Genomic DNA, 15184 nt, shown 5'->3' with positions numbered 1-15184 from the left:
ATTTTTGAGAATTCCAGTTTACTAATCTTTTCTCTTATGGCTCATACTTTTTGAATCCTGTTTAAGACTTTTTTTGCTATCTAAAAATCATGAAATCATTCTCCTGCTTACTCCTAGCTTTATTGTTTTACCTTTATATTTAGATCTGACTTTTGAACTTTTTGTTTTCTTTTTCTAAAAATGTGGTCATAAGGTTTTTTTTGTTGTTGTTTTTTTTTTTTTTTTTTTTTTTTTTTTTTGTGGGACCCTCGCTGGCGCGGCCGGGGAACGAACCAGCACTGCAGAGGCTGCGGGCAGCCTCACAGCCCAGCGCTCAACCGCTGCACCACCAGCGGAGGCCCTAGACATATATAAGTTTTATATAAATAATATAAGTTATATATAAATTCTCTAATTTGCCATACAAATTTTCTCATTCTTGGACTTGCGATTTTTGTTGATATGATTTGGTACAAATTGCTGGACAATAGAGAGAAATACTAGGATTATGACTAAAGAACCCCAAATGAGACAGACCAAAACACACCTCAATGTATGCTCTACCAGAGTTCCCAGTAACCAGACAGGGGAAGTGTACTACCTCTATGTAGTCCTACAAGAACTCAGAGGACAACATGGATAGAGGCCTCTTGCCCCACCTCCATGGGGCTAAGTTTCCAAATCTCAGTCATTAGATTAAGTAAACATTTAATAAAAAAAGAATTTTAAACTAGAAAAGATGACTCCAATAAGATCACAGATAAAAAAAAGTCCTACCCTACTGTACTGCCAGGAAGGGCACAGTGCAGGTTTTCTATGATCTGAGCAGACAGGCTGGTAAAGGAGAGTCCTGGAGCCCTCAGTGGCTTTCTCGGGCTTTTATTGAGCTTTTACATGTAGTGCAACAACCAGGTACACGGCAGGCAGGGGTGCTGGGGGTGCCAGGAGGCTGTTAGGCCTCCAAGCCTCCAGCAAGTCTTCACTCTGAGCTTCTCTGCAGTTCTTTCTCCCCTTCTTTCTCTCCTGTCTCTCTCCTGTCTCTGCTTCTCTCAGCCAATATCTCAAAACTGAGCCATGGCCCACAGAAGTAAACAACAGAACTTATAACAATGTAACAAATGGCAGGAGGACAGAAAAGCCTGAAAATATTTAAAAATGAGAATTATAAAAAAGTATGTAAGATATTATAGGAACCTCCCTGGTGGTGCAAGGGGTTAAGCGCTGCACTATGAAGTCATCCACAGCCTCTGCAGCACAAGAAGCCCACATGGCACAGCAGACCTCTCCTGTCTCACCCACTGCTCCCTTCAGCAGTGTATTTCAGTTGATCCGCCTGTTCTGTTCCCACTCTGTCTCTGGTGAATCCTTTCACCCACCACACCTCTGGCCTGTGTCCCAGTTTTGTATGCATAAATAAATCTTAAAAAAGTGTAAGATATTATAGAAAATAAAGATACTACACATCTGATCGTGTTATGTTTCATACCCTATTTGGCTCTAACCCGGCTGTGTAGCAATGCAATAGTCATAGTAAGGGGGTGGGGATCCCCAGGTTCTGTGTCCCACGTTAAGCAAGGGTTGAGCTGAGAAGGCAAGGTAAAGCTACTAAAGACTGGAAAAGGACAGAGAGAAGGAGGAAGACATGGAGAGACATGAAAAAAGAAGACTGAAGGAGACATGTGGTGCAGGAGACATGTGAAGAAGGCACATTTGCATCTCAGCTTTGGGCTTGTACCAGGGACTTGGGGGACAGGGAAGGAGACACTTGAAAACAGATGTGGGTGAGGGACTTGTGGGAAGGCTGACAATGGCAGTCTTTATTTTAACTTGTAATTTGATTTTGCTCTTTTTTTTCCAGACTTGCCAGGCCCCTTCTACCCCGTTCCTGTGGCTCCCCACCAGAAGGTGCTTTAGTCTTGTGGCAAGCTTTTGGGCCTCAATGGCGCTGTTTTGGGCCAATCCTGTTTGTCTGGGCATTTACCCACAAGGGGATGGGTAACTTAGCCTATTTAATTGGAAACTATTTTCTCTTTTCCCTATTCCATGCTAATTGTACTTATTTTCTATTAAAGATCTTATGTACCAGGAGTATGTTTTGTCTTGATGTGGCAGATGGCAGAACCTCTTAGGAGCAGACAAGTTTGGCAGGCCCGAGACTGCCCCTCTTTCTGCCTGCTAACAATAGTACTAGTGCAGCAGAGTGGTATACAGGTTCAAGATATTTCACCTTAGGCAATACCATCTACAGGCTGGATTTGGTTATTTTAAAGCCAAATAGAAAAGGGAGGCTGAAGAAACTTTTCCTCTGTACAGGTTTCTGGTGCTGTGCCAGCAAGAGTTAAAAACAACAGGATTGGAGTTGATGGGTCATTCAGTTGAACTTCTCCCTACAGGTCACAGTGGGTCACTGAGGGGAGAGGCATAATTTGCTTTTACAGGTGCCAACCAGAGAGCCTTTACTGTCTGCAGAGAATACTGACAATAGCTTTTAAACTTCCACACAGTAATGCTTACTTCTTATTCAAGGAAACCCAAAATATAAAAGAAAGGTAAAGGTTATTTAGCAGTACATATCTACTTTTTTATAAAATCCTAGACAATTCTACAGAACTACAAAAATCATTGAGGGAAGCTTCTGGTTCAAGATGGTCAACTGAACAGAAAACAATTTCTTTAGGCTATGATACAGTGTTACTAGAATCTTTTGCCCCAGGCTAACATGCTGAAAATGGCTCTAATAGTGAACAATCTGCTTGGAAAATGTCTTCCTGTAAATAATGTGAATGTTGGGGCCTAAGGCAAAGACAGGTAGTTGTACCTGCAACATTCATTCCCCCTCTTTGTTTTGTGAGGCATATGGCCACCTCAAATCAAAATGACATCTTCTAGTACTTAGTAGCATGGTAGTTATGTGTGACTGTATGTCAAAGTACTAACCAATAAGATATAAATAAAAATGGTGTGAGCAACTTTTAGGAAATTCTTAAAGAATATTTTTTCTCTTCCTTTTGGCTGGAGTGGGAGCAGCCACTTTGGTCAGATACAGATGGCACCTACTGAGCTTAACAGAACCACAAGGAAATGGAAACTTGGGTCACTGATATTTGTAGAACCATAAAACTAGTCCTGGTGTGTCCACATTTATGTGTATGAAATAAAAACTTTTATTTTGGGGCCTCCCTGGTGGTGCAGGCGGTTGAGCGCCACACTGTGAAGCTGTCCGCAGCCTCTGCAGCACTGGTTCAACCAGGCCAGCAAGAATCCTACATGGCGCGGCCGACCTCTCTTGTCTCGCCCACTGCTCCCCTCAGCAGTGTATTTCTTCAGTCTGTCTGTTCTGCTCCCCACTCTGTCTCTGGTGAATCCTCTCTCCCTCCCGCGCATCTGGCCTGTACCCTAGTTTTTGTATAAATAAATAAATCTTTTTTAAAAAAAAAACTTCTATTTTGTTCAAACGGCTATTATTTAGGCTTTTTAAATTACCCAAATCTTTAACTACCAAACCTTAACCTCTTAACAAATATGTTATATGGCAGAAAAATACCACATAACAAAGCTTGAGGTTACACTATGGTTCTGAAAGATACAAAATTGGCCAGGGGCTGGTAGTGTGGAAAGTGGAGCAGGAGGGAATTTCCCCTTCACAAGAATAAAATCTTTCATAGCTTGGTAACTGTGGGAGACTCAAGCTTACCTGTGTGTTTTACATCCCTATATCCTTAAGGGTAATGTGACTACTGAAAAGCCCTATCTACTGAATGAGAGCCCCTTATTTTCTCCTGTTTAGAAAATACTTACTTCTGTCCATACAAATATAGAAGAAAAAACAATGGAATCATTTACTTTGAGATGCATTTTTTAAAAAGACAAACTGATGGCATGATAGAAAATTAACAATTACATGATAAAACAAGTATAATAAACTGTTAGATTCTAAATGGTAGGAATACATGTGTCCACCTTCTGTGTGCTCATAAATTTTCATAAACATTCTAGTTACATCCATACTAATGAACATAATCTACTTTACAAAGTCATGAACAGAAAAGCAGGGATCACCAGACAAAAACCATTAAAATTAAAGCAAAGGACTTTATTAACTTTGCATTGTAACACTATATAAGTTTCAGATGTTCATCAGTGTGTATATACTACATTAAGTTCACTGCTAAAATCCATATCTACCCTTCACCACACCATAATCCCATTTTCTAATATTTATCTACTCCCTTTCCTCCTTTTCTTTTGGTAACTACTAATTGGTCTTATTATCCAAAAGTTTATTTTTATTTTATTTTTATTTATTTCACCTTTTGTTTGCTCTATAAACCACACAAGTGAAATCATATGGTGTTTGTGTTCTATTTCACTAAGCATAATACCCTCTTAGTCTACATATGCTATGGGAAAATGGAAGGATTTAATCTCTTTTTATAGCTGAATGGTATTCCATGTGTATATATGCCACATCTTATTTTCCAGTCATAACTTTATGGACACTTATGTTGTTTCCAGTTCTTAGCAACTGTAAATAGTGTTGCAATGAACATGGGGGTGCATATATATCTTCAAATTAATGTGACTTTGGGGGTAAATATCCAAAAGTGGATCACTGGATTATATGGAATTTCTATTTTTAATTTTTTGAGGAATCGCCATACTACTTCCCACAATGGCTGCACCAATTTACATCCCACCAAGAGTGCATGAGGGTACCCTTCCCTCCACATCCTCTCCAACTTGTTATTTTGTATCTTTTGGAAAATAGCTGTTCTCACAGGTGTGAGGTGATATGTCATTGTTGCTTTGATTCACATTTCTTTACTAATAAGAGATGAACATCTTTTTATATGCCTATCGTCATCTGTCCTCTTTGGAGAAGTATCTATTCATATCCTCTGCCAATTTTTATTTTTTTAAAGATTTATTTATTTATGCATACAAGAGCTGGGGTACAGGCCAGAGATGCGGGGGGTGAGAGGAATCACCAGAGACAGAGTGGGGAACAGAACAGGCAGACCAACCAAAATACACTGCTGAGGGGAGCAACGGGAGAGAGAGGAGAGGTCTGCTGTGCCATGTGGGTTGCTCCCTGGCCGGCCGGGGATCGAAATCATGATGGAAATCGTGTTGCAGAGGCTGAGGATTGCTTCATAGTGCAGTGCCCAACCCCTTGCACCACCAGGGAGGCCCTGCCCCAATTTTTAAATCAGGTTTTACATTTGAGTTTTTCATTGTTGAGTTTTATGAATTTTGCATATTTTTTTTATATTATTCCTTTGTCAGATATGCAATGTCCAGATTTTCATTTGATTCATGTTTCTTTTGCTGTACAGAGCTTTTTAGTTTGATGTATACCCATTTATTTTCGCTTTTGTTTCCCTGAGATTGGAGTTTAATGCCAAAACACATCTCTAAGACCGATGTCAAGGAGTATATTGCATATATTTTTGCCTATGTATTTTATGGTTTTAGATCTTACATCTGTCTTTAATGCATTTTGAATTCTTGTGTGGAATTAGATATTTTGTTTCATTATTTTGCATGCAGTTGTCTGGTTATTTCAAAACTATTAATTGCTGAGACTTTCCTTGCTACATTGTAAGCTCCTGACTACTTTATTGTAAATTAGTTGTGGTTTTATTCTAGGCTCTGAGTTCTGTTAGTTCTTTCCATTGAACTCTGTGTCCTTTTTTTAATTCCAAAACTAAGTTTTTAATTAATATCATTTTGTAATACAGTTCAAATTTGGAGAAGTGTGATACTTCCATTTTTGCTTTTTATTCTCAAGAGTGTTTTCACTATTTGGGGTAATTTGTAGTTTCAAATAAATTTCATAACTTTTTGTTCTATTTCTGAGAAGAATGACATTGGGATTTTGATAAGCATGCATTGGATCTATATGTTGCTTTAGGTAGGATAGCCATTAATAATGCTAATAATTGCTAATTCTTTCAATCCATGAACATGGAGTAACTTACGATCTCTTTATGTCTTCTTCTATTTCTTTCAAAGTCATATTGTTTTTGGTATATAGGTCTTTCACTTTCTTGGTTAAATTTATTCCAAGGTATTTAATTCTTTTTGATGTGATTGTAAATAGGATTTTTTTCCAAATTTATCTTCCTGATATTACATGGTATGTAGATATGCAATAGATTTTTATTAGTTTTCTAGCCTTTACTGTATTCATTTTTAATTACTTTTAATAGCTTTATATTGGATTCCTTCGCATTTTCTATGTATAATGTCATTTGCAAATGTAGTTTTACCTTTTTCTTTCCAACTTCAGTACATTTTATATCCTTTTTAAAATCACTTTAAGTCCTATCAGTTGTATTATATTGGATGGTGTGGTCAGAGTGGACATCTTTTTCTTGTTGCAGATCTTAGAGGAATAGCTTTCAGTGTATTGTCATACCATATTATATTGACAGTCGACTTGTGACAAAAGGCCTATGTTGATATTAAGGTCTGTTTTTTCTATGTTCATTTTGTGTACTTTTTTAATCATAAAGGGTGTTGAATTTTATAAAATGCTTTTTACACATATATTGAGATGATTACATGATTTTTTGCCCCTTTTTTGATGTGGTACATCATGTTTATTGATTTACATCAGTTGAACTATGCTTGTATCCCATGACACCCTCAATCCCTCATTCGATCAAGGTGTATTATTCTTTTAATGTAATGGTGAATTTTTTTGGTCATTATTTGTTGAGGATTTTGCATCTATAGCAATCAGAGATATTGGTTTATAGTTATCTTTTTTTTCCTTTAAGTCTTTGGTTTTAGAATAATATTAATGTTGGTTCACAGATCATATTTGGATGTTTTCCCTCCTTTTCAAATGGAAGAGATGGAAAAAGATAGGTATTAATTTTCCTCTGAAAGTTTGGTAGCTTTCAAAAGTAAAGGCATTCTCTTTAGTGAATTGTCTACATGTGCTGACCATTTGTGATTGAATATTTGTTTTTCTGTTGTTTTGGAATTGCATGAATTTTTTATATATCATGGATATTAATCCTTTATGAGTTATATGTTAGGTTTATCCCCCAATGAGCAGGGTGTCTATTTAATTATCTTGTATTTTATTTTGCTGTGTAGAAGCTTTTAACTTGAGGTAACCCCAATTGTTAATTTTCGTTTATAATTCCCTTGCCATTAGAGTAGAGTCACCAAAATATACTGTTAATACGGTGGAATGTTTCAATTCAGTTTTCTTCTAGGTATTTTATTGTTGCCTATCTTACACCTAAATCCATTTGCAACTTACTTTTTGTATGGTATTAGTGACTATTCCAACTTCATTATTTTACATGTGGCTTTCTCATTTATTAGAGAAAATACCCTATTTATTAGAGACTTTTTTTCCCATTTTATGCTAATGAATGAATGTTATATCAAAGATTAGGTGCTGGTATATGCATGGACTTATTTTGGGCTTTCAATTCTGTTCTATTGGTCCATGTATCTATTTTTGTGCCAATTCCACCTTGGTTTTAATATTGCTGCATTATAATAAAGTTTGAAGTCAGGTAACCTTATACCTCCATTTCTCTCCTTTTTTTCTTAAGTTTACTTTTGCAATTCAAGGATTTTTGTGGGTTCATATACATTTCAATAATTTTCATTAAGTTTCTTTGAAAAATATTGCTAGGATTTTAATGGGGATTGTATTAGATTTATATATCATTTTAGACATGATAGTCATTTTGATTATATTGTTCTTCCCATACATGAGCATGGGGCATCCTTACTTCACTATCTAAATCCTTTAATAACATGAGGCAGTTTTCATCTTTTACCTCCTTTGTTAGGTTGAATTAAAGGTGTATAATTCTTTTTGAAGCAATTATAAATGGAATTTCTTAAATTTCTCTTTCTTCTTGTTCACTGTATATTTAAAAAGCTATGGATTTTTGTATGTTGATTTTGTAGCCTCTTACTTTGTGGCATCCATTTATTGCTTCTAATAACTTTCTGATGGTGTCCTTAGGATCTTATTTATATACTATCACATCTTCTATAAGTACTGATAGTTTAAGTTCTCCTTTTCCAACTTGGATTTCCTTTATCTCCTGTGTTTGTAGGATTGACTGGTGTTCCTATAAAAAAGAGGAAATTCAGACACAGAGACAGCATTCAGGGAGAACGTTATATGAAGATGAAGGCAAAGATTGAAGTGAAACATCAAAGAACATCAGCAAACCATCATAAGTTAGAAAAGAGGCATGGAGCAAAATATTTCTCACACCCATTATAGGGAACCAACCCTGCCTAACCTCTGATCCTTAACGTAAAAATTCCAGAACTGTGAGATAATATATTTCTGTTCTGTAGTCCACTAAGTTTGAAGCATTTTGTCATGGCAGCCCTAGAAAACTAATACACCATGCCATCCACTAACATGTCTACTAGTTGTTGGGAAAACTTAGCAAGTATTTTCTCTTCTTATTTTATCATAGGCGGCCTCTGTCAGTAGCCTGCCTTTAAACCTTTCCAGACAAGAACATCGGCATTCACCTTTGTGCCTGCCATTTTCTAAATTCTAATATATTGCCTAAATCCTAACTTCCCAATCTCACATCACTGTCTTCCTAAGTGGCAGCATGGGGTGGCCAGGCGTCAGCTCATGCAGGATTATGTAGGCTTATGAAAAACAATTTCAGATTTCATCTATTTGAGTAGGAATGCTTCCAAAGGTGTTGAACAGGAAGGAACAAATTCTGGTTTGCATTTTATTTTATTATTATTATTTTTTTAATATATAGAGGCATGTTTTATTTATTTGTTTGTTTTGTTTATACATGCGCTGGGTACAGTCAGAAACACGGGAGGGTGAGAGAATTCACCAGAGCCAGAGTGGGGAGCAGAGCAGGCAGAAGGACCGAAGTACACTGCTGAGGGGAGCAGCGGGCGGCAGGAGAGTTCTGCGCGCCATGTGGGACCCTCCTCTGGTGGCCGGGGAGCAGCCAGGGATCGAACCGGTGCTGCAGAGGCTGCGCCACCAGGGAGGCTCTGGTTTGCATTTTAAAAGAATTTCTACAGTTGCAAATTGGAAACTAGACTCCAGGAAATAAGAACAGAAGCATGTAGGACAATTAGACAAAGTAAGCATCTAGTGAGGACAAGAATGATCACTGTAGAGATGGTGAGAATTTGTTTGATTTAGGCTAATTTTTAAAAAAGAAACAAAAGATCATGCTGAGGGATTGGATGTGAAAGAGGAATTAAAGTACAAAGATTGTACTACTGTAAAGGATTCTAAAAATCTGTACTGTAAAAATCAACGTGCCATTTACTGAGATTGAAAGGCTTGCTACAGAAACAGGCTTTGCAGGTAGTACATTTTAGAGTTTGAATGCTGATAAATATCCTGTTTTGATATCTTTGATAAAAAGTTGAGTATATAGTATAGAAATCAAGAGATGTCAGGGCTGGTATGGGTATTGAAAGTCATTAACGCAGTGATACCAGGAAAGGTAGTGAATGAGATCACTGGAGAATGAGGGTGTCTATAGAGGGGAAGAGATTTGGGGGCACATGGCATTTACAAACCATGAAAATCAAGCAAAGGCATTCACAAGTCAAATGAAGAAACTGTTTCAAGTTTTGAGGATGTAATTAGCTATGTCAAATGCTGTCGAATGGGTAAGATGAACACTAAAAGTTAGTTGCTGGTTCTATTTATCTGTGTAAATGCCAGCTGTGTACACACAAACGCTTTCATTCTAATGGTTAAAACTATGAAGTCTCAGGTTTAAATGTACATAGAGCTAAAGATCTAGTTTATGCTTAACACCACGTATCCTGCAGTTTGTGGGCCATTTTCATAGGTTAATTTTACTATCAGGGATTTTTATCATAAAGGCTGAATTTAGAGTCAAATTCCTGCTACCTCTGTGATTAAGGCTTTTCACGGTCGTTTCCAATCTATCCTACTGCTATTTAGGAAACAGGAAAAAAGAGCGAAGTCAGGGAGCCTACTCTTAACTTTAGACTTTGCACAAGCCATAATTTGGATTGATATTTAATTTTTTAAATGTAGACTTTCCTACCTTTCTCCCTCCTGGAGTTGAAAGGAATGAGCCAAGTCTGATACACCATGGGCGCAAGAGAGGCAAATAGATACGGGGATAATCCCAGAATTTAAAAAACTCCACTCAGAGATACGGTTTCAGGGTGGCTCTAGCCTCTAAGGCTACCTGGTAAGGTGTATCCCTTGCTTCAGAAAAGGGGGAAGGCAGCACGAGCAAAGCCTGCAGGAAAAGACCAAAACTCTCAAGCCTCGCGTTCCTCTCTCCCAGCCCACCTAGCGCCGAAAGGAACCATACTCGCAACCACGCCCCGCCCACTTCCGGATCGTCGCTGCAGCCGTCGTCGCGTGCGCAATGACGTTATGGTCTCTTGCGGACCCCGGAAGTGCAACTCGAACTTGGTCGGGGCGCGGATCCCGAGAGGGAAAGTCATAACAACCGCACGAGGGAGTTGGTCTGGCGAGCTGGAAGGCCACGCCTCCTCCCGCCTCCCCCCGCAGCCCTGTAGCTGGGGGCAGAGCTCAGGTAGGACCTGCGTTGCCGGGGATTTGAGATCGGGGGCTGGACCCCGATGTAATCAGAGGAGAGGACTGGCCTGGTCTGTCTTTGGCTGGGGCTGCTGGCCGCGGGACGAGAGCTTCCCGGAGCCACGCAGCGTTTCCTGTGGACACCTCTGTCCTAAGTCCAGCACCCCGCTGTTGGTCAGGTTTCACTTACCATTTCCACTTGCGAGGCGTGGCAGGACACATGCGTGCCCTGGGTGACTCTTCTTTAACTGGACACATGGGCTTCTGGGTGCCCCAGAGACTGTAGAGTATTGGGCCCTCCTAGGCTTACTTAGAAAGGGAGGTATAATACTGTGCTTTCTCTTTCTACAAAGATAATCAACTGCCAAAGTTTTATCAGAAATCTGTCAATAACAGAAGGTTAAAGTGCAGTTATAAAATCGTCACAAAACTTGTAACATGTATGAGTTCTTTTGGGACATTCTATTGGGATGAATTTGTAGTTGAATACTTTTGACTTTGAAATAAAGTTGGGAATATTTTGGAAGGAGTCCTCTCTAATTCAGAGATTTAGCATATTCTTCTAGTGCTCCAGAGTGTGTACCTGTCTGTTGGGTCAAGTAACCGTTACTTAATTGACACTTATTTATTGAGAAGCAATGTGGTTGCATTTGTTCATTTCCTCAAATAATCTGAAAAGTTGGAGAGGGAAAAATCATCTGATTTTCAGGTTAGTAAGTCTTATAACTTATTAAAATAGGGGCAAATTGATGTTAATAAGGAAAGTGAAGTTCAATACATGATATCTTTTTGTCTTAAAGCAGTATTAGAATTATATATTTCTTATGTTTCAGCAGGACAGATACACTGTATTCATTTAGAATATTTAGAAACAGAGTTAGAGAACACTTTTCCATGTGCTGGTAGGAGGCTTCAGTCCCACTACTTTGTACTTAACTGGTGATGCCTAAACCAGGGATGCTCTGTATGACTTCCATGCAATACCCTTGCAAATAGAGTAGTATCAAGGCCAAGAGGGTGGTATGGTCTGGGAACAGTGATCGATTCATTTAGTTTACAAATATTTACTGTCCATCTTCAGTATTCCAGGTAGTGTTCTAGGTGCTCATTGAACAATAGTGAACAATATAGGTGAAGTTTTAGTATTTTGTATTTAATTTAAGTTTTAGTATTTAGTATTTAATATTACATGTGTGAAGAAGAACAGTTAGTAAGTGTGTGTGTGTGTGTATAGTAGTGATAAGAACTATGAAAGTAACATTAAGGGTAGAAGCTAGTGCAGGATGCTAATTTGGATAGGTTGGTCAAGCTCAGCCTCTCTGATAAGGAGACTTTTGAGCAGAGATCTGAATGAAATGGGAGTGAACTCTTCAGGTATGTGGGGGATGGATATTAAGACTAACAAAAGACCCTAAGACATAAATCTGTTTGGTATTTCTTGGAATAGCAAGAATGTAGAACTGGAGTCATCAGAGTGTAAAAATCTTGAGGGTTAATATTTATTCAGTGGTTTTGTGTGCATATGAAGGGTCTTATTTATTGACAGTGTATTTTTCCATCTTTTCCAGATAGATTTCTATCAGGAGACTCTGATGCCATTAAAAATGCAGAGATGTTTCCATGCTGTTCATGAGTACTGACAAAATTAAGCACCATTTACTCAGTTGCATATAACTTGTGTTGTCTGTTTTAGAATCAGAATGGTTTTGCACAATAGCCTGGATACCTAAGTAACAAGCGAAATAAGCTCAATTGTAACAATGCTTGTTTCCATTAATTTCTTTTTATTCTGGTAAAATATACATAACTTAACATTTACCATTTAAACCATTTTAAGTGTACATTGCAGCATCATTAAGTAATGATGTAATACAGCATCACTACTCATCTCCAGAACTGTTCATCTTCCCCAAGTGAATCTTATTAAATGTTAATTCTCCATTCCGCCCTCTTCTCAGCTCCTGACAACCACTAGTCTACTTTTTGTCTCTGAATTTTCTATCTCTACTCTGTGTGCCTCATGGAAAATGGAATCAGACAAAATTTGTCTTTTTGACTGGCTGTTTCACTTAGCATAATGTCTTTAAAGTTTATGCATGCTGTAGCATGTGTTCAAATGCCCTTTCTTTTTAAGACTGAATAGTATTCCATTTTATGCACACACTCACACACACACATTTTACTTATTCACTAATTTGTCCATGATGCATGTGTTGCTTCTACCTTTTGGCTATTATAAATAATGTACTGGGAATGTGCATGAATAAATACCTGCTTGAGTCTTGGCTTTCATTTTTTTGGAGTGTATATCCCGAAATGAAATTACTAGATCATGGTAATTCTTTGTTTAATATTTCAGGGACCAACTGCTGTCCACAGTGGCGGCATGGTTTTACATTCCTATGAGCAGTGCACAGAAGTTTCAGTTTATCCAAATCCTTACCCACATATCTTTGCCAGCACATTTTCTATTTTTTGGTAATAGCTACCTAATGGCTGTGAAGTAGTGCCTCCTTTGGTTTTGATTTGCATTTGTCTAATTACTCATGATGTTAAGTATCTTTTCATATGCTTTAGCCTGTATCTTTTTTTGAGTATTATTATTTTTATTTTATTTTAAATTACATTTCTTTTCCAGTGAATCGTTTAAGGGTGAAGAAGTCAGCCACCATGTCTTCTTTTCCAGTGAATACTATAATTTTGACCCTAAAATACTATAATTATAAAAAATTAAATATATATATAGATATATAAATATATGTATAGTAATTCCAAATTTAGAAATAAAAGAAACCATAAAGTATCTTTTGTAACAATGAATAAACCTTTGAATATCAGATTGTGATGGGAACAGTTCAAAAAAGCCAAAGATCATGCTGATCTGAAGATTTTTGTGTATCACACTTTGATTTTTTTTCTTTTTAATTTAGAAGGAGAGTATTGTTTGACTATACCTATGAAGTTAAATCTCTTTTGTTTGGGAGCTAAGAGGAGCAGGAAACAGAAGAGACAAAAGTGATGAAGAAACAGAGAAAAGAAGTGTTGGATAGCAGGATAGCAGTTGGATGGAGTTAGATGGAAAGTGGCAAAGGAGATTAGTAATAGTAATGGATGCTTAGCACAAGAACTGACAACAGACAAGTGGAGACCCAACAATAAAGTAAAAGTAAATAGAAAGAAATACCGCTATACAGATTGGAATAGCATGGGGGATATGGCAAAAGATTATAAAATTGCCAGCCACACTTCAGCATGTGGTTCTGAAGTTCAACTCTTGCACTTGAGTAATTCAGTAAGATCTGCTTCATATGAGGTAATGTCTGTCAATTCATCTGGTTCACTAGCGAGTCATTGAGAGGTTTGCAGTATGTACATCGCTGTAGGAATAAACTAAGTTGTTCACATCATTTATCCCATCATTTTTATCCATAGAGATAGATAAATGAGGTTTAATTGAGTAAGTTAATGAGTAATTGTGTAATTTAACAATGTTCAGCATTCTTAAAAATATTTTTAGATAATTTAAGAAGGAAATGAAATTTAAAAAAATTTAGAATGGCTTGTGAACCATTAACTCAAGGTAACATTTTTGTTATTATTATTAAACATCATCATCATTGTTCAATGTTTTGTATACATCATCATGTATTAAATACTCATTGGGTACTATATTTAGCTAATTCTTTCAATTATAAAACTGTTGAATACTCTGCTTTAAAGTAATGGATGAAAAATTGTACCATAATTTTGCTTATTACTCTTCGGTAAGTTTAAGTTGATTAATTTGCTACAGATGAGTGGCAGTTGACCTGTTCAAGGTTTCACAGCTAAGTTAAAGACAACTTAGAGACAGTAGTGCTATGTTGGTTTCTCTGAGACTGTGTTGTGTCCTTTTCGGGATAGCAGTTCAATTTTGCAATTTAGATATTGCATTATAGATAATACAGTTAATTTTTGCTCTAGATCAAAGATCATATTGAAGCAAGACCTGTATTAAATATTTCCATTTTTATAGCAGATTGCATATTTAACCATAGTCTAGGTTGATAATATATTTAGTATTGATAGAGGTTAAAGAGGAGCTTGTAGGATTGAGATTGTGGATTTGAGCCCCTGTAAAGCCCATCAGTAGCTGTTTATAGGAATGGTGACATCTAGTATACAACAATATACTAGTGTACAACAGTTTACTAGTATACAACAGTGTACTAGTAACTACTAACTGCAGTGTAGCATGGCTATATTCCTGTTGCCTTCTAATCGCTTTAGTGATAAGAAAGTAGCACAAATAATACTATATATGGCTCAACAGATGATTGAATTGTCCTACCTCTATTAAAAAAATAATTTAGAGTGAATATTCAAGGTAATGAAGTTGTGAGAGTGATGCCCTTTTTATCTACAAAGCATAGCTTAGTTTTGTGTGCCTTGTTTAGAACATGAAACAAATTGAATCGTGATCAGATTAGAACTCAAGCTGAAGTGTTTAAAAAATTCCAAAAGATTGCTTGATAAGTCAGATGTGCTCTTATCAAACATGCAGACCATTCTTGCTGTCATCTTTTTTTGTCTGCACTGGGAATGATTCTGGTTCTAACTCACAGAGTTTGGAAATTAATCATCCTGATACACATG

At 37.2% G+C, this 15184-nt stretch overlaps 1 protein-coding gene across 6 annotated transcripts in view; it reads left to right on the top strand.

Moving 5' to 3' along the window:
* Window positions 1-10380: 10380 nt before the first annotated feature.
* Window positions 10381-15184, top strand: part of FAM172A (family with sequence similarity 172 member A) — a 433278-nt gene continuing 428474 nt past the window's right edge. For 5 of the 6 annotated variants that reach the window (XM_054688529.1, XM_054688531.1, XM_054688526.1 and 2 more), the window contains exon 1: window positions 10381-10547. In XM_054688529.1, coding sequence (XP_054544504.1) covers window positions 10385-10547 — 163 coding nt within the window. In that variant the 5' untranslated portion in view covers window positions 10381-10384. The remainder of the gene's footprint in view (window positions 10548-15184) is intronic. The other variant, XM_054688527.1, reaches the window with a different exon arrangement.

The sequence above is a fragment of the Talpa occidentalis genome, unplaced genomic scaffold, assembly GCF_014898055.3.
Source record: "Talpa occidentalis isolate TD23 unplaced genomic scaffold, MPIMG_talOcc4v2.1 talOcc4.6, whole genome shotgun sequence".
Classification (NCBI taxonomy): domain Eukaryota; kingdom Metazoa; phylum Chordata; class Mammalia; order Eulipotyphla; family Talpidae; genus Talpa; species Talpa occidentalis.
This window is presented reverse-complemented; position numbering and strand designations above follow the sequence as displayed.